Source organism: Rattus norvegicus, chromosome 20 (assembly GCF_036323735.1).
Source record: "Rattus norvegicus strain BN/NHsdMcwi chromosome 20, GRCr8, whole genome shotgun sequence".
In the NCBI taxonomy this organism is placed as follows: domain Eukaryota; kingdom Metazoa; phylum Chordata; class Mammalia; order Rodentia; family Muridae; genus Rattus; species Rattus norvegicus.
The window spans coordinates 55,991,246-56,011,695 of NC_086038.1; the positions used below are offsets into that span (position 1 = coordinate 55,991,246).

At 53.6% G+C, this 20,450-nt stretch overlaps 3 protein-coding genes across 39 annotated transcripts; 1 reads left to right on the forward strand and 2 right to left on the reverse strand.

The window, feature by feature from the left end:
* Positions 1 to 5,733: 5,733 nt before the first annotated feature.
* On the reverse strand, positions 5,734 to 9,205 carry LOC103694460 (uncharacterized). Of its 32 annotated transcripts, none has more exons than XM_063279646.1 (9): positions 9,075 to 9,205; positions 8,624 to 8,761; positions 7,837 to 7,884; positions 7,704 to 7,730; positions 7,547 to 7,609; positions 7,333 to 7,413; positions 6,986 to 7,009; positions 6,653 to 6,775; positions 6,231 to 6,464 (listed from the first exon to the last, which is right to left on the reverse strand). In XM_063279646.1, the coding sequence occupies exons 1-9, from the start codon at positions 9,100 to 9,102 to the stop codon at positions 6,439 to 6,441; spliced, it is 558 nt and encodes a 185-aa protein (XP_063135716.1). In that variant the 5' UTR covers positions 9,103 to 9,205; the 3' UTR covers positions 6,231 to 6,438. The 32 variants fall into 32 exon arrangements, with proteins under 32 accessions (XP_038955268.1, XP_038955264.1, XP_038955266.1 ...); XM_063279645.1 differs by having other exon boundaries at positions 6,974 to 7,009; XM_063279643.1 differs by having other exon boundaries at positions 6,986 to 7,051.
* Positions 9,206 to 9,248: 43 nt separating this feature from the next.
* Cd99 (CD99 molecule (Xg blood group)) lies at positions 9,249 to 13,895 on the reverse strand. 6 transcript variants are annotated; one of them, NM_001100804.1, is given in 9 exon segments: positions 9,249 to 9,414; positions 9,618 to 9,731; positions 9,918 to 9,962; positions 10,172 to 10,222; positions 11,858 to 11,935; positions 12,124 to 12,156; positions 12,599 to 12,652; positions 13,017 to 13,052; positions 13,763 to 13,843. In NM_001100804.1, coding segments are annotated over 9 exon segments (498 nt in total). In that variant the 5' UTR covers positions 13,833 to 13,843; the 3' UTR covers positions 9,249 to 9,397.
* Positions 13,896 to 14,531: 636 nt separating this feature from the next.
* Positions 14,532 to 17,330, forward strand: Dhrsxl1 (dehydrogenase/reductase X-linked like 1). The gene is made up of 7 exons (XM_039099361.2): positions 14,532 to 14,670; positions 15,098 to 15,120; positions 15,534 to 15,602; positions 15,957 to 16,016; positions 16,232 to 16,328; positions 16,442 to 16,513; positions 17,003 to 17,330. The coding sequence occupies exons 2-7, from the start codon at positions 15,105 to 15,107 to the stop codon at positions 17,301 to 17,303; spliced, it is 615 nt and encodes a 204-aa protein (XP_038955289.1). The 5' UTR covers positions 14,532 to 14,670; positions 15,098 to 15,104; the 3' UTR covers positions 17,304 to 17,330.
* The last annotated feature ends 3,120 nt before the right edge of the window (positions 17,331 to 20,450 follow it).

The window sequence follows — 20,450 nt, forward strand, 5'->3', positions numbered from 1 at the left end:
GGAGGCGTTTGCTGGCTGGAAGGGACTCCAGACCTCTGGCCAGCTCAAGGAAGGGGCTTCCCGTCCTTGTCATCAACCGGGGAAACTTGTCACCGCTAGGTGTCACCCGACATCGGTCTCGATCAAGCAAACCAATGCAGACCACTCCTCACGCACGCACTCCGTCTCTCCGCAGGGTCCTCCCTAGCTCAGGGGGACGCTCACCCACGCACAGTGGTGCAGGTACCACTTCTCCCGAGTGGCACAAACGGTCCCTGCTCTCCCGCCCGAGCACAGTGAACGCGGGATGAACTCGGCCCGACCCCCTCAAGCACCCCAAAAAAGTAGGACGGCGCGGTGAAAACGGGCGACCTGTCTCTAAGGGGCAGGTTAGATGAAAGGTGGTGTGGTTATGAGCACTGACTGCTGTTCCAGAGGTCCTGAGTTCAATTCCCAGCAACCACATGGTGGCTCACAACCATCTGTAATGAGATCTGATGCCCTCTTCTGGTGTGTCTGCAGACAGAGACACTGTACATGAAATAAATTTAATAAATAAATCAGTTAGTGGGGCAATGAACAAGAAGAATTGGAGGAACGTGGTGTCAAAGTAGGGTGTGCCGGAGGGAGGGGGATGTCCATTCCAAATTATTCAGGTCTCATTTTCAAAAACACTTAGCCGCCTGGGGTTTGTTGTTACTTTCTGGGCTTTACTGACACTACTGATGCCTGGCCCACTTTTGGAAGATTGAACACAAGAGTTAGAGCAAATTAAAAGAGCAATGGAATGATTAAAATTCCCATTTGTATTTTATCTCCAGAAGTAAGTTTTTAATGGTGATTTGTTTTAAATGCTTTCACTTTGGCTAGGAAATAATTATTTTATTTTTCTAGAGGATAATCTGATCTTTCTCATTGTCTCCGAATGAAGCCTCCCATAGTGGGATTGGATCACATCTAACTGAATTATTGGGCATGGGAATTGTCAAACCGGTGGAACAATCTATTTGCACGTCAAGACTGCCAAGGACATCCCCCAGCGTTTCCTCTCGTTGTGCCCTTCCTCAGCATAGTTCACCATCTTTCAGGTCCTAATGCATGTGCATGTGCTCCACCTCCCTGGCATGGCCGAAGAAATGGGCCACTGCTGCACCCTCAGTGGACTGGAGAGAACTCAGGATCTTAGCCCGGCAAGGCCTTTTACCTTCATCGGGACACGATAATTTTTTAGAAAAACACCTGACTTGTGCACACCAACTTGGGGGAGTCCCACACAAGCCCCAGCCCAGGCTCTGCTTGCTCACCTTCGCCACTCCATGCCTGCCGCCAGAGTGCAGCCAACCATACCACACTGGAGGTAGAAGGGTTGGTGGAGGTGAGATGGGGAAAGGGAGAGGTGCACAAGGGAAGGAGTCTAGAGGAAGGGAGAGCAGGAAATACTGCCCAGACACTTTTGGACCATCCGGTCTCATGCTGGTATTTAGCCTTAGATGGAGTTCACCAGTGCTTAAGGCTGCATTTCCAAGCAATCCGACTCCTGGGAGATCCGGTCAGTGGACACTACTGCACTTGCACAATCCACTGGTCGGTGCCTTGATCAGAAGGACTTGAGCGACCCTTGAATGTCACGGGATTGGGGCTTCCATATGTGACATTTCTGGAGCCCTGTGGTGGGGATTTGGTACTGGGCTCTTCTCTGTTCACTCATCTTTACTGAGGGAATGTTGGTTAGTTTCTTTCTTCTGCTGACTAATATGATTAAATTCGGTGGGCTGTCACATCTGATCAGAGGTTGCAGTCCCAGAAGGGCACACTGCATAGTGAACATTGGGGGTGCAGGGTGGACATTTGGGTACATTGGTCTCCATGGAAGAGAGCGAAAGGAAAAAGTAGAGATCCCGTCCATCTGGAGCAAATGAGGTGAGAGGGCAACTGTGGATTGGTTTGGAATGCAGTGCCTCAGAGGGAGAGGTATTTTCCATCACCCACACGTCTGCCCTGGGATTCTAGGGACATTGCACACACCATGCACTTCACCAGGGCCAATGCACTCAGCCTTTCACGATTCACCCAGGAAACCCACGCATAGGAGGATGCACCACGGCATCCGACAGGCAGGTGTTGGCCTGGGCAACCCCCAGTCAGACCTGACAGAGAGCCCAAGAATGGGCCACCCACAGCACGAGCCTGGCCAACCTGCAGAGGACCAGCATGAATTGAGGAAGAAGGATGGAGGCAGCAGAGGTACAGAGGTTTTTAATGATTTCTTCTATTTCTTTTTGGGATATGGGCCTGTTTAGAAAGTTTACCTGCTCTAGAGTCTACTTTGGTGTATGATGTCTGTCTAGCAAACCATCCATTTCGTCTAGATTTCCCAGCTTGTTGAGTATAAGCTTTTGTAGTAGGATCTGATAATTTTTTTTAATTTCCTCTGTTTCTGTTCTTATATCTCCCTTTTTATTTCTGATTTTTATTAATTTGGGTATGGTCTTTGGGCCCTTTAGTTTGGCTATGGGTTCATCTATCATGTTGACTCTTTCAAAGAACCAGCTTTTGGTTTTGCTGATTCTTTGTATTGTTCTCTTTGTTTCTATTTGGTTGATTTCAGCCCCAAATTTGACTATTTCCTGCCATCTGCTTCTCTTAGGTGAGTTTCCTTCTTTTTCTTCTAGAGCTATCAGGTGCTGTTAAGTTGTGAGATCTCTCCAGATTCTTTACCAGGGCACTTAGTGCTGTGACTTTTCCTCTTGGCACTGCTTTCACTGTGTCCCATAGGCATGGGTGTGATGTGTCAACATTTTCATCAAAGTCCAGGAAGTCTTTAATTTCTTTGTTTTCTCCCTCACCAAATTATCACTGAATGAGTTGTTCAGTCTCTAAATGTTTGTGGGTTTTCTGTTGCTCTTGCTGTTATTAAAGACCAGCCCTAGGCCATGGTGGTCTGATAGGATGCAAGGGATTATTTCAGCCTTCTTGTGAGGGTTGTTTTGTGATCAATTATTTGATCAATTTTGGAGAAGGTACCATGAGGTGCTGAGGAGGTGTATTCTTTTGTTTTAGGGTGAAATGTTCTATAGATATCTGTTAAATCCACTTGGTTCATAACCTGTATTTGTTTCACTGTGTCTCTGTTAAATTTCTGTTTCAATGACATGTCTGTCCATTGGTGAGAGTGGGACGTTGATGTCTCCCACTAATATTGTGTGGGGCTCAATGTGTTTTTGAGCTTTAGTGAAGTTTCTTTTATGAATTTGGGTGCCCTTGCATTTGGGGCGCAGCTGTTCAGAATTGAGACTTTCTTTTGGTAGACTTTTCCCTTTGATGAATATGAAGTGTCCTTCCTCATCATGTACGATAACTTGTGGCTGAGAGTTTATTTTACTGGATATTAGGATGGCGACTCTAGCTTTTTTCTTGGGACCATTTACTTGGAAGAGCTTTTCCCATCATTTTACTCTGAGATAGTGACTATCTGTGTAGTGAGGTATGTTTCTTGCATGCAGCTCAATGATGGATCTTGTTTGCATATCCAGTCAGCTTTTGCCTTTTTATACGTAAGTTCAGTCCATTAATGTTGATAGACATTAAAGACCGGTTACTGTTGGTTCCTGTTATATTTGCTTTTGTATGAAGCTTTATGTTCTCGTTATCCTGTCCTTTGGCTTTGTTGTGAGATGCTTAATACATTGCCTTCTCTTTGGTGTAGGTACCTTCCTTGTGTTGGAGATTTCCTTCTAGCATACTCTGCAGGGCTGTTTTGGTAGACAGATGCTGTTTGAATTTGGTTTTGTCCTGGAATATTTTGCTTTCTCCATCTATGTTGATAAAGAGTTTTGCTGGATATAGTAGCCTGGGCTGGCATTTGTGTTCTCTTAGAGTCGGCCTGACCTCTGACCAGGTTCTCTTGGCTTTCATAGTCTCTGTTGAGAAGTTTGGTGTAATTCTGGTATGTCTGTCTTTTTATGTTTCTTTTCCTTTGTAACTTTTAATACTCTTTCTTTATTCTGTATGTTTAGTGTTTTAACTATTATGTGACAGGAATATTTTCTTTTCTGGAACCATTTGTTTAATGTTTTGTAGGCCTCTTTAACCTTTGTGGCCATTTCTTTCTTTAGGTTGGAGAAGTTGTCTTCTATTATTTTGTTGAAGACATTTTCAGGTTCTTTGCTTCAATATATGAAAACCCACCAACATAATCATCCATGTGAACAAACACAAAGAAAAAAATCACATGATAATCTCCTTAGATGCAGAAAAAGCATTTGATGAAAATTCAACACTCCTTTGCGTTAACAGTATTGGAGAGATCAGGAATTCAAGTTCCATACCTAAACATAATAAAAGCAATTTACTGCAAATCAACAGCCAATATCAAATTAAATGGAGAGATACTTGAAGCAATCCCACTAAAATCTGACAAGGATACTCACTCTTCCATATCTAATCAGTATAGTACTCAAAGTGCTAGCTAGAACAAGACAACAAAAGATATCGAAGGGATACGAATTGGCAAAGAAATAAAGGTATCACTATTTGCAGATGACATGATAGTCATACATAAGCGACACCAAAAATTATACCAGAGAACTTCTTCAGCTGATAAACAACTTCAGCAAAGTGGCCCAATATAAAATTAATTCAAATAAATCACTAGCTTTCCTTTATAGAAATGATAAATAGGCTGAGAATGAAATTAGAGAAATGACTCCCCTCACAACAGCCACAGATAATATAAAATACCTTGGTGTAACTCTAACCAAACAAATGAATGATCTTTATGTTAAGAACTTCAAGTCTCTCAAGAAAGAAATCAAAGAAGATCTCAGAAAATGGAGAGATCTCCCATGCTCATGGATTGGCAGAATTAACATAGTAAAAATGGTCATTCTACCAAAAGCAATCTAGAGATTCATTGCAATCCCCATCAAATCCCAACAAAATTCTTCAAAGTCATGGAAAGAACAATTCTCAAATTTATCTGGAATTGTAAAAAACCCAGAATAGCAAAAACAACTCTTAACAATAAAAGAAAAGCAGGGGGGAATCACCATTCCTGACCTCAAGCTCTACTACAGAGCAATAGTGATAAAAACTGCATGGTATTGGTGCAAAGACAGGCAGGTGGATCCATGAAATAGATTTGAAAACCTAGAAATAAAACCACACACACGCACTTGATCTCTGACACAGAAGCCAAAAATATACAACGGGGGAAAAAAGCATCTTCAATAAATGGTATTTGTCTAACTGGCTGTCTCTGTGCAGAAAAATGAAAATAGACCCATATTTGTCACCTTGCACAAAGCTGAGGTCCAAGTGGATCAAGGACCTCAACAGAAAACCAGAGATACACTGAATCTAACAGAAGAGGAAGTGGGAAAGAGCCTTGAACTCATTGGCTCAGGGGAAATTTCACATACAGAACTCCAGGGGCTCTAAGATCAAGAACTGATGAATGGGACCTCATGAAACTGGAAAGCTTCTGTGGTCGCCTATGTTGTTGACGAGAGTTGTGTCTCCCAGCGCCGCACCATCACCGAGACTCCTCCCCGTCTATTGTGTGATGGCTCTGCCAGCGTCTGGTGTCGTGGGAGTATCCCGTGTCCCCGTTTTCCCTGTGTAAAACAAGAGTCTTTCCCTGAGATAGCCCAGGGCATCCTTAGCATAAGACATGGCTTCTGCCCCTATTTAAATTGCCCAGAGCGTAGCATGGGGTCCGGACCTAACCGCGCATCAGCCAGAGCTGAGTCCACGTTAAGGAGACTTTAAATCTTTAATCCGGTGGAGGGACTCCCCACCCCCACCCCCCGGGAAGCCATGTTAGTCCTCAGATGGATCTTCAGCCGTGCAGAGAAATCTCATCTCCGAGAAAAGCTGTGCTGACTCGTGTCGCCTCGCCGTCCATTGCCGAAACAAGAGAAAGAAGTGCGGCTTCTGCTCTCGGACCCGAGCACGAGGAACACCCCTTATCCACTGTTGCTGGCCGTTATGGGGCAGGCTCTGAACGGCGGCCCCGGCAGCCTCTGATCTGAGCTCTGCTTCCCCAGCCCCTGCTGTGGACCTTTCCGTTCCCTGCTAAGGGCGGAAGCCCCCGCACTGTGCTCCTCCTCCTCCCCGAGCTTCCTGTGGGCCGCGCATTGCATCCTGGGCAATTCAGTGAGTGCAGATGCACTCCAGGCGCGACCCCGCCCAGCTGATGCTATCACCAACCCCACTCTTATGGCCTCATCACAGACACACACTGAACCGTGTGAGGGGCCATGCCTTCGCTTTATTCCCACACCCGGGTCAGAGGACCCGAGGCAGAGCCAAAACAGGAAGTCCCCGCTCTCTCCTGGGCGGCAGCCATCTTGCCTCAGCCGGAGGTCCCAGGACCCGACCCCACCCGCCCCCATTCCACAACCCGGCGCGGCAACGTCGTCGTCCGGGAGTCGCGCAGAGGTCAGAGCGACGTCCTTCTCACACTGGCGCCGACTCCCGGGGCCCTAAGGGCGGAGCAGGAAGGATGGAGGCGGGATCAGAGCGGTTCGGGAAAGGGAGGCTCCGCCCAGCCGTAAAGTCCCTGGGCTCATTTCAGGTTTCGGGCGGGACTTCTTGTTTATGATTGGGACTTCCTGTTTGGGGCATGAGTTCCCTGTGAAGGCGGAGCGTCGGGGGAGGGGTGGGGCCTCACCGCGGTTCCCTAGGCACCAACGGGGGCCACGCCCCGAGCGGACGAATCCGACCCCCGCGCCGAGCAGCGCTAGGACCACAACCGAGACCGCAGGAGACAAGATGGCCGCCAGGGGGGTGGAGCCTGCGGGGTGGGACCAGCTTAGACAGGAAGTAAATGTGGGAAAGGCAGGAAGTGAGGGGCGGGAGCAGGAAATGATTGACAGGCGGGCGGGAGAGCGCAGCACTGACAGGAAGCGAGGGGGCGGGTCCACGACATGATTGACAGGTGGGCAAAAGTCAGAGCCCCATTTCCGGTGACAGGTGAGACCCCTCCCCTCACCATGAGAATCACCTGGTTGGTCCGGGTGGCCACCTCCTGCGGGGCGAGAGGAGGGCGGAGTTGGGTGAGGCCACGCCCCTACGGCAGCCGTCAATCAAGGTCAGGGTAGGAAGCCCCACCCCTGAGGCCACATCACCAAGTTCTCATTTATGTGATTTGAATATTCGCCTGCACGATTTGCATAAATCTAAAGAACGACGCCCACCGCGTGCCTTTGCATCTGATTTGCATAAAACCACAGCGAAGAAGCGAAGGTTTTGCTGATTTGAATATTCATAAGTGGGGGGGACACCGGAAATGGCAGGAAACAGGAAGTCAGGGCCACACCCCGCAGCGGCCCGCCCACCTCACATCCTCACCTCCGAAGCCCTCCCCGTCCTCGTGCGGGGGGCGGGGCTGGGGGCGGGGCTGGGGGCGGGGCCTTGGCCTAGGGTCCACATCTGCAGAAACAGGAAGTGGATGGTGTTCAGCAAGAAGTCCTGCCCTCTACCACCCCTATACTCTGCTCCACTTCCCATCTCTGCCCCGCCCCTTGCTGTCACTTCCTACCTTTGCCCAGTCCCAAGCACTTACTTCCTCCTCCTCCTCCTCCGTGGGGATCATGGGCCCAGTCCTGAGGGAGCCTGGGGTAGAGGCCTGCGGGGGGCGGGGCAACAGGGCGGGGACGACGTCACCAAGTGTTGGGGCCAGGGCCCAAGACACTGCCGGGGGCGGGACCTGTGTCACTCACCACTGCTGGGCCTGGGGGTCGTGGGTCCTGGGAGAGGGGGGCAGAGTCAAGATGGCCACCAGGCCACGCCCTTCACCCAGGATACGCCTTTGCCCAGGCCCCGCCCCTTGCCCCTCACCCCGCCCCCGCTCACCTGGCTCCTCCAGGGCGTCTGCGAGGTCGAAGTCGCCGCCATTGTCGCCTGTGGGGGGAGGGTGTCGGGGCCGGGGTCGCCGGTGGCGGCAACATCACTTCCGGTCCCGCGAGCCCGGCCTCTCACCCAACCCCGGCCCCTCCCACCGCCCAGGCGCTGAGGCAGGGGCGTGGCTGCCAGTGTGCGGTAGGCGAGTTGGTGTGCAGAGCCCGGGCAGCCCAGCGTCCCAGGCTGCTCAGGACCGGCTGGACCGGATTCCACGCCCGGGCAGAACTAGTTTGAGGTGCCTCAACCCCACCCGGGGGCGAAACCGGGATGAGAGTAGGGGGTGCCCCGAGGTCGCAACGATGTCCCTGCCTCAGCTCTGTCACTCGCGTTGCTGCTCCTGCCTCGGCTCCGTCACTCGCGGTGATGCCCCTGCCTCGGCTCCGTCACCCGCGGTGATGCCCCTGCCTCGGCTCAGTCACTCGCGGTGATGCCCCTGCCTCGGCTCCGTCACTCGCGGAGATGCCCCTGCCTCAGCTCTGTGACTGGTGGGTGACCCCCGGCCTCAGAACTGTCACCCGCGGTGATGCCCCTGCCTCACGCTAAGCCCGCGGCCCCCATGATCCCCGCGATCTCTGGCCTCAGCTCTGTTACTGTCGATGATGCCCCTCCCTCAGCTCCATCACTCACATTGATGCCCCTGCCTCACGCCATTCGCCACAGCTTCCTCCCCACCCTCCGCCCTTCTCGCGGACCCCCGACCCCAATCCGCTCGACCCCGACCCGGCCACGCCTCGCTCACCCCTGACTCGGACGAGGACCCCAAGGAACAGCAGCAATGGCAGCGGCAGGCGGGAGGCCGGGCTGGCTCTGGGGTCTCGGCGCGAGGTCGCCATGGCCGGGGGTGTAGGGACCACTGGGTCGGCGTAGGCTCCAGGTTCTGGGGTGCAAATGGGGAGTCGGGGACTGGGGCTCAGCGGGGGTCAGGGGTCAGCCACGCCCACTCCCGCGAAGGCCACGCCCACCGCACTCAGATTTTTCCAGCCCGACTGGCTTGAGCACTTGTGGTTCCCATACGTCCGGCCCTGCCCCGACAGGCCCCCACCAGGACGTCAACGCCTGCGAGGCCCCGCCCACCCGATCGTGATGCTCCGAGAGAGGATAAAAATGGAAAATCTACGGCAGGGGAATGACCGCGAGTGCGGTGCGCGGGGCTTGGGAGCCTGAGGGGCGGGGTGACGAGTTTCACTGACCAGGGAGTGGGTAGGGCTTGAGATTCATTGGAAGTGGGTGTGGTTCAGGCCGCAAGTGACTTGAGGGAACGAGGCTTGCGCGTTGACTGACTGCTGAGTCAATCCCCGCCCCTCGCCCACCTGAGATTCCACACCCGGCCGCGGATGATTGACAGGCACTGTGCGGAGTCAAACTCAAGGGCAGAACTGGTTTATTCTGATCCCCGGCCCTGCCCCACCCTCCGGCCCGACCCTGCCCTCTACAGGCGACCCGCGTGGATTCTGGGACCTGGGGGGCGGGGCCGGGGTCCAGGCGATGTCATCTGGGTCGCAGGTCAGTCAGCCTAGACGGGGGCGGAGCCTGTGGGGTGGGGGCCAGTGGGAGACTCCGGGTGAGGGGCAGGGCCTGGGCGAACAGGAATCCCCGCCCCTTCCACCACTGCCAGTAGGGGTCATGACCCTGGTCCCCTCCCTCTCCCCTGACTCCCGGTGACCTCGCCCAACTCCGTGACCCACCCGCCAGGACCTCGCACGAACGCCCCCAACCCCTACGACCCCTCTCACCGCCTTCCCGAAAGCACAGGCGCCGCTTCTGATAGGCTACAAAGCTGGACACAGCCCCCGCGAGCGCCGCCAGGACTGCAGCGACCACACCTGGGATTAGGCCCTGGGGCTGGCCTGGGGGGAAGGGAGAAGGGGTACTTGGGCTAGACATAAAGCTGGACTTCCTGCCTTCACATGATGTCATCAGCATACAAGGGGGGACTTCCTCTTATGATGTTGGACAAACTTCCTGTGCCCAAGGGATGACGTCATCCCTGTCGCGGGTGGGTGGGGCGCTCCCTTAGGGGCGGAACTTCCTACCTTCCGACTCCGCCCCATCAGTACCGCGGTCCCCCGCTCCGCCTCCTGTGGAAAAAATTCCCATGATGCACAAGGTGGGCGTGGGGGCGGGACACTCAGCCCCCAGGCCACGCCCACTCCAGCCTTGTGGCTAGACTTAGGGGGTGCATAATGGAAGGGGCGTGGCAAACACAAGAAAGGGAGTGGGAGATAGAGCAGGCAGTGCCACAGGGTGAAGGGCGTGGTCTCCCAGAAAGGAAGAGGCAGGGCCTCACCTCGTCCCCCATGTCCAGCCACATCCTCCAGGTCTCGGTCAGAGATTCCTCCTGAGGAAAGGGCGGCAATGCCAGCATAGATTAGTACAAACTAGCATAAATTAGGGTGGATTTAATAGGGGTTGGGTGGGGCGGCTAACTACCTGGCTTGTATAAATGAGCATAGATTAATAATGCAAAGGCCTGCAAGAAGAGAAGGCATCAAGTTTACATAAATTTGCATTAATTTGAATGCACCTTCCTCCTCTCCCGCCCAATCTTCCTCTTTGGCCAATGAGTGACCTGGTCCTAACCTGTACCCACCCACACCTGTGACATCATCCCACAGATCATGTAAGGATCAGGGAGGTCCTGAGTGGGGCCAAAGGATGCTGCATTTGCATAGAATACCAAATGTGCAAGGAAAGGCAGTGAGCATCTTAGCATTAATCTGCATAAATTAGCATAGATTATTTTTACAGTGAGGGAAGGCCTCCTAATGGGAATTACCATAAATTAACATGGATTACAGCACAGCGCAAGTCCAGTTATTTGCATAAATTAGCATGAAAATAGTGAACATAAAAACAAATGGTGCTATGAAGAGCAAAGGAAAGGCTTTTAGTTTGCATAATTTACAATGCACACAGGGCCAAAGGACCCGATTTACATAAATTATAATACATCTTGAGGTACAATAAGGAAGGGGGAGGTCATCCGATTTTCATAAATCAGCTTGACACCCAAATCCTCATAGGGTAGAGACCAAGATGGGCCACGCCTAATTTGCATATATTAGCATACACACAAGGAAAGACATTTATGGGTAAGTCGCTCTTAGCATGGGTCAGCGTACCTGGCTTGGGTGAGTGGGGCCGGGATGAGTGTCATGACCATAAATTAGCATAGGCGTTTGCATGCGTTAGCATTGAGGGTGGGGCCCCAACGGAGGAGCTGAGCAATCTGCACAAGGGGAGGGGCATTGGCATAGTGCTGTGTGATTTCATCGCCAAGACGTCATCAATGATCCAGGTGACCCGATTAGCATAAAGGTTGGATGCCAACCCTCATTAACATAGACGGGCAGGTAGTTAGGTCAGCAAGCTGTGGGTCATTAGCACGAGAAGGCCTAGGGCAGGGTTCATAAGCATACATTAGCATATGTGCCCTGTTACCAGATCTGCATTACCGTGGTTCATTAGCATAAATTGCAATAAGCATCCAAGGACCATAAATAAGCATGCACATGAGCTCATTAGAGTAAAATAACCAACTAATGTAAATTAGCATAAGTCATGAATTAGCATGCATGCTCTCAGTCAACACAGATCCACCATCAGTGGCATATTAACATAAATCATGACAACCCTAAAATTATCATAAACCAGTGGATGATTACCATAAGTTACCATATACTCTCAGTGCATGCTGGCTTCCCTTTTGGCTAATTTGCATGAATAAATATACACTTGGTACAACAGTCAGCATAAGCACTCTCCTCTGGCAGATTAGCATAATCAGGCTAATTAGCATAAGTGAGCATACAGTGCCGTGTTCACCATAGATTAGCACTCTTGTGGCTAATTACCATAAACTTGTGTATTTCCTCCCACACAAGCCCCAGGCCCCGCCCTTTCAACCTCATTAGCATGCAGTTCCCTCATTAGCATGTACTCGCCCTCGTTAGCCTGTACCAGTCATGCCCACCTGAGTCTCTGGGTGGCCCAGGTGGCTTCGGATCAGGCTTGGGCCGGCTTCCTGGCCTCCGGGGATCCTCATCAGCACCTGGGTGGGCAGGGCAGGAAGTGAGGCCGCCAGGGACACCCCAACTCCTTCCTAGGAGGTCCTGCCCTCATCCCAACATGGGAAAGTCCCAACCCAGGCCTGTCTTGGGGACCCTCGGCCTCGCCCCCATTGCCATCGCCTTCCCCTCCCCCGGGCCACTTCCTGTTCCAGCCTGTTTCTGCCCTCACCGCCAGTCAGTGCCTCCTCCAGGTCAAAGTCTCCTGTGGGGTGGTGGCAAGAAGTGCATGAGTCAGACAAGAAGTGACAGGAAGTAGGTACAGGTCACAGGAAGTGTGAGTGAAAACAGGAAGTGTGTGAGGAAACAACAGGATGTGACAGGAGGTGTGTGCAGCTGACAGGAAGAGCTTCCTCATCAGAGGCAAGTGGTTGAAGGACAAGAGGAAGTGCTTGGGTAGGAAACAGGAAGTGCAAGAAGGGAAAGGGGAAGTGCGTTGCCTCAGGCTGAAAGTAGGTGTGCAGGCGACAGGAAGTTCATAGCTGTACACAGGAAGTGCCAGAAGAAAGTGTGTGAGCAGGACAGGAAGTGGGGTAATAAAGAGAGGAAATGCATGTACCAATAACAGGAAGACCAAAAGCAGCAAACAGTGTGAGTCAGTGCCCCACAGTCCTCGTGGGCGTGGCCTCCCTGACTCTGGGCCTCACCTGAGGATGGCTTCTTGGGTGTCGGGGGCTTGGGCGTTGGCTTCTTGTCAGTGTCTGAGGACAGGAAGTCAGCGCAAAAAACAGGAAGGCAGCCGTGTGGACAGGAAGTCAGGGTGAAAATCGGACGTTGAGGCAAGAACAGGAAGTCAGGGTGGGAACAGGAAGTCGGGGTCGGGTAAAATAAAGCCATTTTTAAATGGAGGCCATTGTCTGTCGGCCGATTTGCATATTCTTGAGGTCACTGCACATTAATTTGCATAATTGGGGTGAGGACAGGACTTTCAGATCGAAATTTTCAGATTTATGCAAGTTTATTTACATATGAATTTATGCACATCTTAATCCCCGGAAAACTTATGTAAATAAGGCATAGATCATGAAAGCCCCGCCCACCCGAAGCCGGGTCCCAACCGCTCACCCTCCAGGGCATCGTCCAGTCTGAAGTCACCATCACCTAAGCAGTCATCAGGGCGGAGGAAACAAAAAGTAAATCATTAGCATCTCATTAGTATCTCATTAAAATATCAAAATAAAGTCCTGGTTTCAGAATATCTACTCCCACTGACCTCACTTCCCATTTCACCAACCACGCCCACCGCCACGCCCTCGGGTCACGTGCCTCCCTGACCCATCCCGGGCTGTGGAGATGCTCGGGTCCCGCCCGTGTGTGACTCGCCAGCGTCGCCCGGGGGATCACAGGCGTCGCCCAGGGGTTCGCAGGGGGGTCAGAGGTCACCCCCCCGGGCTCCGCCCTGGGCACTTAGAAAACCCAACACTCTATCCTCGCCCGGCCGTGCTAGGGAAACAGAAAGTGATGTCATGGGCACCGTGCCGTCAGGATGGATGCACGGGGTCGGGGGTCCTGGTGCGGCCAGGGATTCTGGGAATCGGCCCCGACTCCCGACCCCGTACCCAGGCCCGTAGGGCGACTGCCCTGCCTCCGTTGATCCCGCGGAATCGCGGTCATTCCTCTGCCTCGGGTTCCGCACCCCGCTGCGGCCACGCCCGGGTCCGCAGTAAACGGCGGGGAGAGGGCTACAGCAGGGGAGTGGCCGTGTGTTTTCGTTTTAGGCCCAGCCCCGCGACCCCCAGTCCCACCCGCGACCCCGGGCCCCGCCCCGCGACTCCCGACCCCTGCGCGTGACCCCGGCCCCGCCCTCTCACCTGCGCCGAGCGCCAGGACCCCGAGTAGCGCCAAGGTTATCGCCGCTGTGATTCCCGCCGCGCGCGCCATGTCTGAGTGAGTGACGGGCCGGTGGAGGGCGGCGCCCCGCCCGAGGAGGCTACGCCCACCCGAGGAATCCCCGCCGGGGGCTGGAGTGATGGGCCGGCGGGGCAGGGCAATATAACGGGGAGGCCACACCCACCTTGCAGAGGCCACGCCCCCAAGGCTGGTCCACCGCACTCATACCTCCCCACACACACCCCGCCTCAGACTACTCGTCACTCACGGTCATCCCCCTGCCTCCGCTCCGGCCGGTATTCGCTCCCGCCCTCCAGGTCTCCAGTGAGGCCCCGCCCACGGCTCCGCCCCCGCGTCGCGTCACCGCCGCAGACACTGCCGCCGCAGGCCCCGCCCCCCGCGCTGCAGCGGCCGAGCCGCAGTCCCGGGTCCGCTCTGTGCCGCGCCGGGGCCTGGGGCCGGGGCGGGGTCGGAGGTCGCCCTGAGGTCACCGGGCGACCCCGCGGCCTCCGGATCCTCACTTCCGGTCCCGGCGCTCGGCTCCACACTCACGGTCATCCCCCTGCCTCAGCTTTTCCCTGTTTTTCGCTTATTTTCCGTTCCTTCTCCGCCCCCCCGGGGTCGCGGCGGGGTCGGGGGTCGCCCCGGGGTCGGTGGGCGGGGCCATGCAGCCGCTGGTGTCGCCCGTGACGAAGGCGCTGCTGGTCGCGCTGTTCGTCTTCGCCATCCTCCTCATCCTGTACGTCATCCTGTGGTACATCTGCCGCGACGCGGACTGCGACCACGGCCTGTGACCCCGGCCGACCCCTAACCCCGGCCTGTGACCCCCGGGAGACCCCCGATCCCTGACCCCCGACCTCGGAGGACACAGGCGGCCACATCCACTGCGGTGAGCGAGCGCGTTGGGCGCTGGGGGGCGGGGCCGGGCCCTGGAGGGGAGCGCGGGGGTCGTGACCTTGGTTGTGGCTCCGCCCACCGACCTGTGACGTCGTCCAAGCCCCGCCCCATGGACTGCGAGCGACTGTCGAGGGCTCAGAGTGACATCACGGGGTCGCGACCCTAGCTTTGACTCCACCCACAAAGGTGTGAGTGAAGGGAGGACAAGCTGTGACATCATGGGAATGCCTGGGGTCGTGACCTTGTCTTAAGCCCCGCCCACAGGACATAATAGACAGCGACCCTTCCTTGGCCACGCCCCCTAGGTTGTGAGTGATGGGTGGGAGAGGCTGACACTGTAAACCCGGTCCCCTCACCCTCCACCCGGGCCCTGTGGCCATCGTGACCTGGGCAACCCCTGACTGAGCTGAGCCCCGCAGGCTGGGCATGCGGGTCATCGTGGGTGAGTGGGGCGACCTGGGCTAACGGGGAAGGATTAGTGGGGTGGTTTGGGATGATGGGGCAGGGGGAGGCATGGGCTAAATGGGGGACAGGGTACTGGGGGTGGTGGGCTAAGGCCTTGGCTAATTGGCTCTACCCTGGACTACCCTGGGGTGGAGTGGGAGGTAGGGCAGCCCAGGCTACTGCAGGTCAGGAGGGCAGAGCCTGGGCTACCTGGATGCAGGGGCGGCCTGGCTTAGCGTTGTGGTCAAGGTTGCAGCCTGGAGGGGTGGGATGTGGGGGTGGCGGCCTGGGCTGCCCCGGGGTGATGGAGCCACCTGGGAACAACACAGGGGTCCCGCCTGGGGTAACCTGGTATGGCCTAGGCTACCCTAGAGGGTCGGCCGCCATCTTGTCATGCCCACCCCCCTGCAGCTGGGAAGGAAGTGTGCAGAGGCCGTGAAGTCATCGCCAGCATCTGGGCAGAGTCTGGGCCAGACAGTGGTGAGGGGCGGGGCCTGGGGACAAGGGCGGGGCCTGCAGGGTAAGGGATGAAGCCGGGGCAGGCCTAGCGTGGAGTGGGCGGGGCTTGGGTGATGGGTGGGGCTAATGGTCCAACTAACTGGCTTGAATGGGGCGGGGCCTAGCGCACTGGTGGGCGGGGTCAGGACAGTGCCTTGGGGTGGGGACTTTGGGCCAGAGGCGGTGCATGGGTAGAAGGGGGTGTGGCTTCGCAGACAGGTGGGCGGGCCTTGATCGATAGGTGACTGAATGCCAACTGACACCTGGGGGCATGGCTGGTGCGTTCCTGCATCGCTACAGGAAGTGACTCCACCTTGAACCCTCTCTCACCCCCAGCGCACTTCCTGTTCTTGGACCTGGCGTCTCTGTCCTCCATGTGCAGCTACGTCAAGAAAGGTGAGGGAGGGTCCTGGGGGCGGGATGCATGGGTGGGGCAGGGCATATACAGAGTAGCTCATCTGTAGTCAGCGTTGGCCGGGTTTGCTCTGGTATGCAAATCACCTTGTGAATATTCATGATTGCGGTGGGTTGGTCTGTTCTGATATGCAAATATGTTCATTAATATGCATGGTTATAGTACTAAGTTAATAATCATGCCCTGCTTTAATTAGGTATACAAATTGACACGGAAATATTCATGGAAATGTTGGTTTTATTGGATATGCAAATCAGGTCATTAATATGCACGGATCACCTCACCACGTTCTGGTATGCAAATAAGGTCGTGAATATTCATAGAAAGAATGAGCCAAGTTTCACATCGATGTGCAAATCAGCTCCATGAATATTCACAGCCAACACTCGTCTCTTATGTGAGTCAGCGCTCATTTACATATGCAAATCATCTCGAGGATTCTCGGTGCCTACCAGCGCTTCCTGGTTATGCAAATCAGGTCATTAAAATACACGGTGAAGAGTACTTCATGCAAATTGGCTCCATGAATATTCACGGTTGACAACGCATTCTTGACATGCAAATGAGCTCCTAAGTATGCATGGCCAACCTCACTCAGTCCAGACATGCAAATGAGCTCACAAATATTCACAGTGGTGTTCATTTACATATGCAAATAGTCCCGTGAATATTCATGGTTCTGGTGGCTGCTGTTCAAGGTGGGTGGGGCCTTTTCCCTGTGTGACCCCCTTTTACTCCTGTGACCCCGCATGACCTCATGTGTCATCCCTGACCCCATGTGATCCCCATGTCCACTTGAATCCTCACGACCCTAGCTGACCCCACAGTGATCCCAAGGTGACTCCAGGAATCCCATTGACCCTGAGTGACCCCGATTGACCCCAACATGACCCCGACTTACACCACAGTGACCCCATTGACCACGAGTGACCCCATATTGACCCCAACCCCCTGCCCGCCTTCACAGAACCTGCAAGAGGGTGCCTGGGCCTCACCGTACCCAGCGGCGTCACGGGAGCTGGAAGAGGTTGGAGGTCTCCACCTGTGGAATGAGGTGGAGGCAGAAACAGAGCCGGGATGGGGGGAGGGGCAGGGGGCGGGGCCAAGGAATAAAGGCTTCGTCATCATCTGCCTGCCTCAGATCCTCTTGTTCTTCACTCGGGGTCATCCCCCTGCCTCACATTTTACTACGGTTCATCCCCCTGCCTCAGACCCTCCCTCACCGTGACCCAAAGAGGGAGGTGGGGCCGGGACATCACCCCAAGTAGACATGGGCATCGTCTGTCACTCACCCCACACAGGAGGGGGCGGAACTCGACCGGTGAAGGATGCCCGACTTAACCCCATCCCGAGAGAGACTCAGATGCCCGGGTCACCCGGCCGCGTTCATTGTCCCCCGAGCCTCGCTGTGACATCACTTTCTGCCCGTGTGATGGGACTTCATGCCTGAGATTCACTGATGTTTTGGTTTTAACATCACTACCTGTTTAACACGATGTCACTTCCTGTTCAAACTAAAAGATTTTCACCCATGATGTCACTTCTTGCTGATGTCACTTCCTGTGCTAAACTCACTAATTCCCGGCTGTGACGTAACATCTAATAAGGGTCAGAGTCGGGGATTGGGGATCAGGGTTGGGGTCAGCGGTCGGGGCCGGGAATTTAGTCTAGGGGTCGGAGGTTGGGGGTCCAGGGGTCAGGGGAAAGATTAGGGTGGGGGTTGGGGTTTAGGGTTAGGGGCTAAGGGCTTAGGGGTTAGGGTCAGGGTTAGGGGGTTGGGGCTGGGGCAGGGTTAGGGCTCAGGGTTAGGGGTTAGGGGCAGGGTTAGACTTGGGGTTGGGGTTAGTGTTTTAGGGTTAGGGTTATGGGTAGGACTAAGGGCTTAGGGGTTAGGGTCTGAGTCCGGGTCGGGGTTAGGGTAAGGGTAGGGTTAGGGGTTGGGGTTTGGGCAGGGTTAGGGTTAGGGTTAGGGCTCAGGGTTAGGGTTAGGGGTTAGGGTTAGGGTTAGGGGTTAGGGTTAGGGCTCAGGGTTAGGGTTAGGGGCAGGGTTGGGGTTAGGGTCGTGGTCAGGGTCAGGGTTTAGTGGTTAGGATTAGGGCTTAGGGTTAGGGGTTAGTGGTCAGGGTCAGGGTCACCCTGCTGTCCCATGTCTAGCCAGGGAAGCGAACTTGGAAACCAGACAGCAGCAGCTGAGCGTAGGCCGTGTCTTCCGGTCTCCCGACCCCCATCACTCGGGAAAGCCAAGGACCCGGTTCTCAGGCTACTGTGCAGCCTCCGGGCCTCACGGTCCAGTACCCGGATAACAGCAGTGAAGCCATCGATGATGTTCATTGTTTTCACCCTCCATGCTCAACTCTTAGCGAAGCAGAGCCTATACCACATCTTCCGCCCAGGATGTCGGTCCGTCCGTCCGTCTGTCCTTCCATCCTGAGCCAGGACCAGGGAGAGAAGTTGCCTCAGTTGGCGGCAGAGGAGGCATCCGGAAGCTGCCGATGCGTTCCTGAAACAGGAAGGGCTTTTACCCTTGTATTACAACATGAATTAAACCCTCATTTGTGAGGAGAAAGCTTTGTTCTTTTTAACGACGCTGACCCTGCCTTGTGATTAAGAACGGACCTGTTCTGTCCCGCGCTAAGGAGACGCCTGCCTGCTCCTCTCTCTGCAGCTTCTTCTTTCCCTCTGCGTCCTGCACACTGCGCTCTTAGTTTTTTATGTCACCGTACAGTCTCCAAGTTACCCCGCTCTGCATTCTCCTCCTAAGCTTGCTCTCTCCATCTGCTCTGATGCTACAATGCTGCCCTTCCTCAATGCCTTTTCTCCCAACACTGTGCCTGTACCTCCAAGTTCTTCTTGAGTTCAATTCTGTCAACAAAAAAAAAAAAAGTTCTCTTGTGTCCTGACTAAAAAATTATCCTCAGTCCTGTTCTAAAAAGTTCTGTTCAGATCTGACTAAAAAGTGTTCTGTCTAAAAGTTTCTCCTCAGCTCAGTTATATTTCTTCTCTTTGTCCTCAGCACTGACCATATTTCAGAACACATGATCACACGGTAAAAAGTTCATCACAAGTTTATGCATAACTGAAATCATACATTGAAGTGGAAGTTTGCAACAGAGAATGTTTACATGCATATCATTAGGAGCAGTTATCTGGCTAAACATCCATCACCTGTCACAGCTCCAGAGGTTTGTGGAGAGGATAAAACCATGCCTAAGTTATTAGTGAAGTTCTGTATAGATAAACCCAGTCAGCATTTTATCATCTGTCCTAGCATCCACAGTAAATCATTAGTTCCCTTTTTATGACCTTTGGTTTTATAACCTCTTGGGATGTGCTCTGGATAGTAGAAGCAATTAACTGGGGACAGAGACTGGCAAAGTTCTCACTGCAGTTGTGACTATCGGAAAGGACCTAATAGCAGTCCCACTATAAAAGAGCTTAATAATCACTGATATAATTTTAGGAATTCTTTTTTTTTTTTCTTTTTTTCGGAGCTGGGGACCGATCCCAGGGCCTTGCGCTCGCTAGGCAAGCGCTTTACCGCTGAGCTAAATCCCCAACCCAATTTTAGGAATTCTTATAGGATCATCATTAAGATTTAAGTAATCTATTTGTCTAGACAGCTTCGCTACAAGACATCTCCATAGATCTGCAGAGATCTGCTCTAAAGGGTAGACTAATACCCTGTGATTATGTTTGTAATACTAACAGGAAAATCATATTAATAACAGGAATCTACCTCAGAATTCTGATAGATACTGAAGACCAGCTGAGACACAACAACACAGACTGAAACACTATTAAATAGCCATTGCTGGGGGCTGGGGATTTAGCTCAGTGGTAGAGCACTTGCCTAGCAAGCACAAGGCCCTGGGTTCAGTCCCCAGCTCTGAAAAAAAAAATAGCCATTGCTGGAGTGAAATAGTCTAATAAATCCACTTTCTACAGACAGACTCATCCTATCAGGTTCATCCAGAGAACCTTTACTAATTCAGCTCAAGTGTGGATGTGTGCTCACCTTCCTGAGGGAGACGAGGAGACGAGGAGACGTGCTGGTTAAGGACAGTGCTCCATGGGGGTTTGTCATCTGCTTCCTGTTTGTCTCCCAGGGTTCTCACCTACCAGGTGAGAACTAGCTGCAGTTTACCTAAGCCCGCCATGAAGAACTCAATCCAAGTCAATTTAGAGTATTTGGGGCAGCTTTCTAGGGGGTTCACTGATCCCAAGGATCGCTAGTCCCAAGGAGGTCGGAGAAGTTGCTATAGGGAGGGAGAATGAGGAGACAGAGAGAGAGAGAGACAGACAGAGAATGACAGAGACAGACAAAGAGCTCGACATGTCTGGATTACATAGGAAGTGCTTCTGGAGGAGGGAAAGCCCAGCCCCTGGGCTGGAAAGTGCAGGGTACAAGCTAGGGT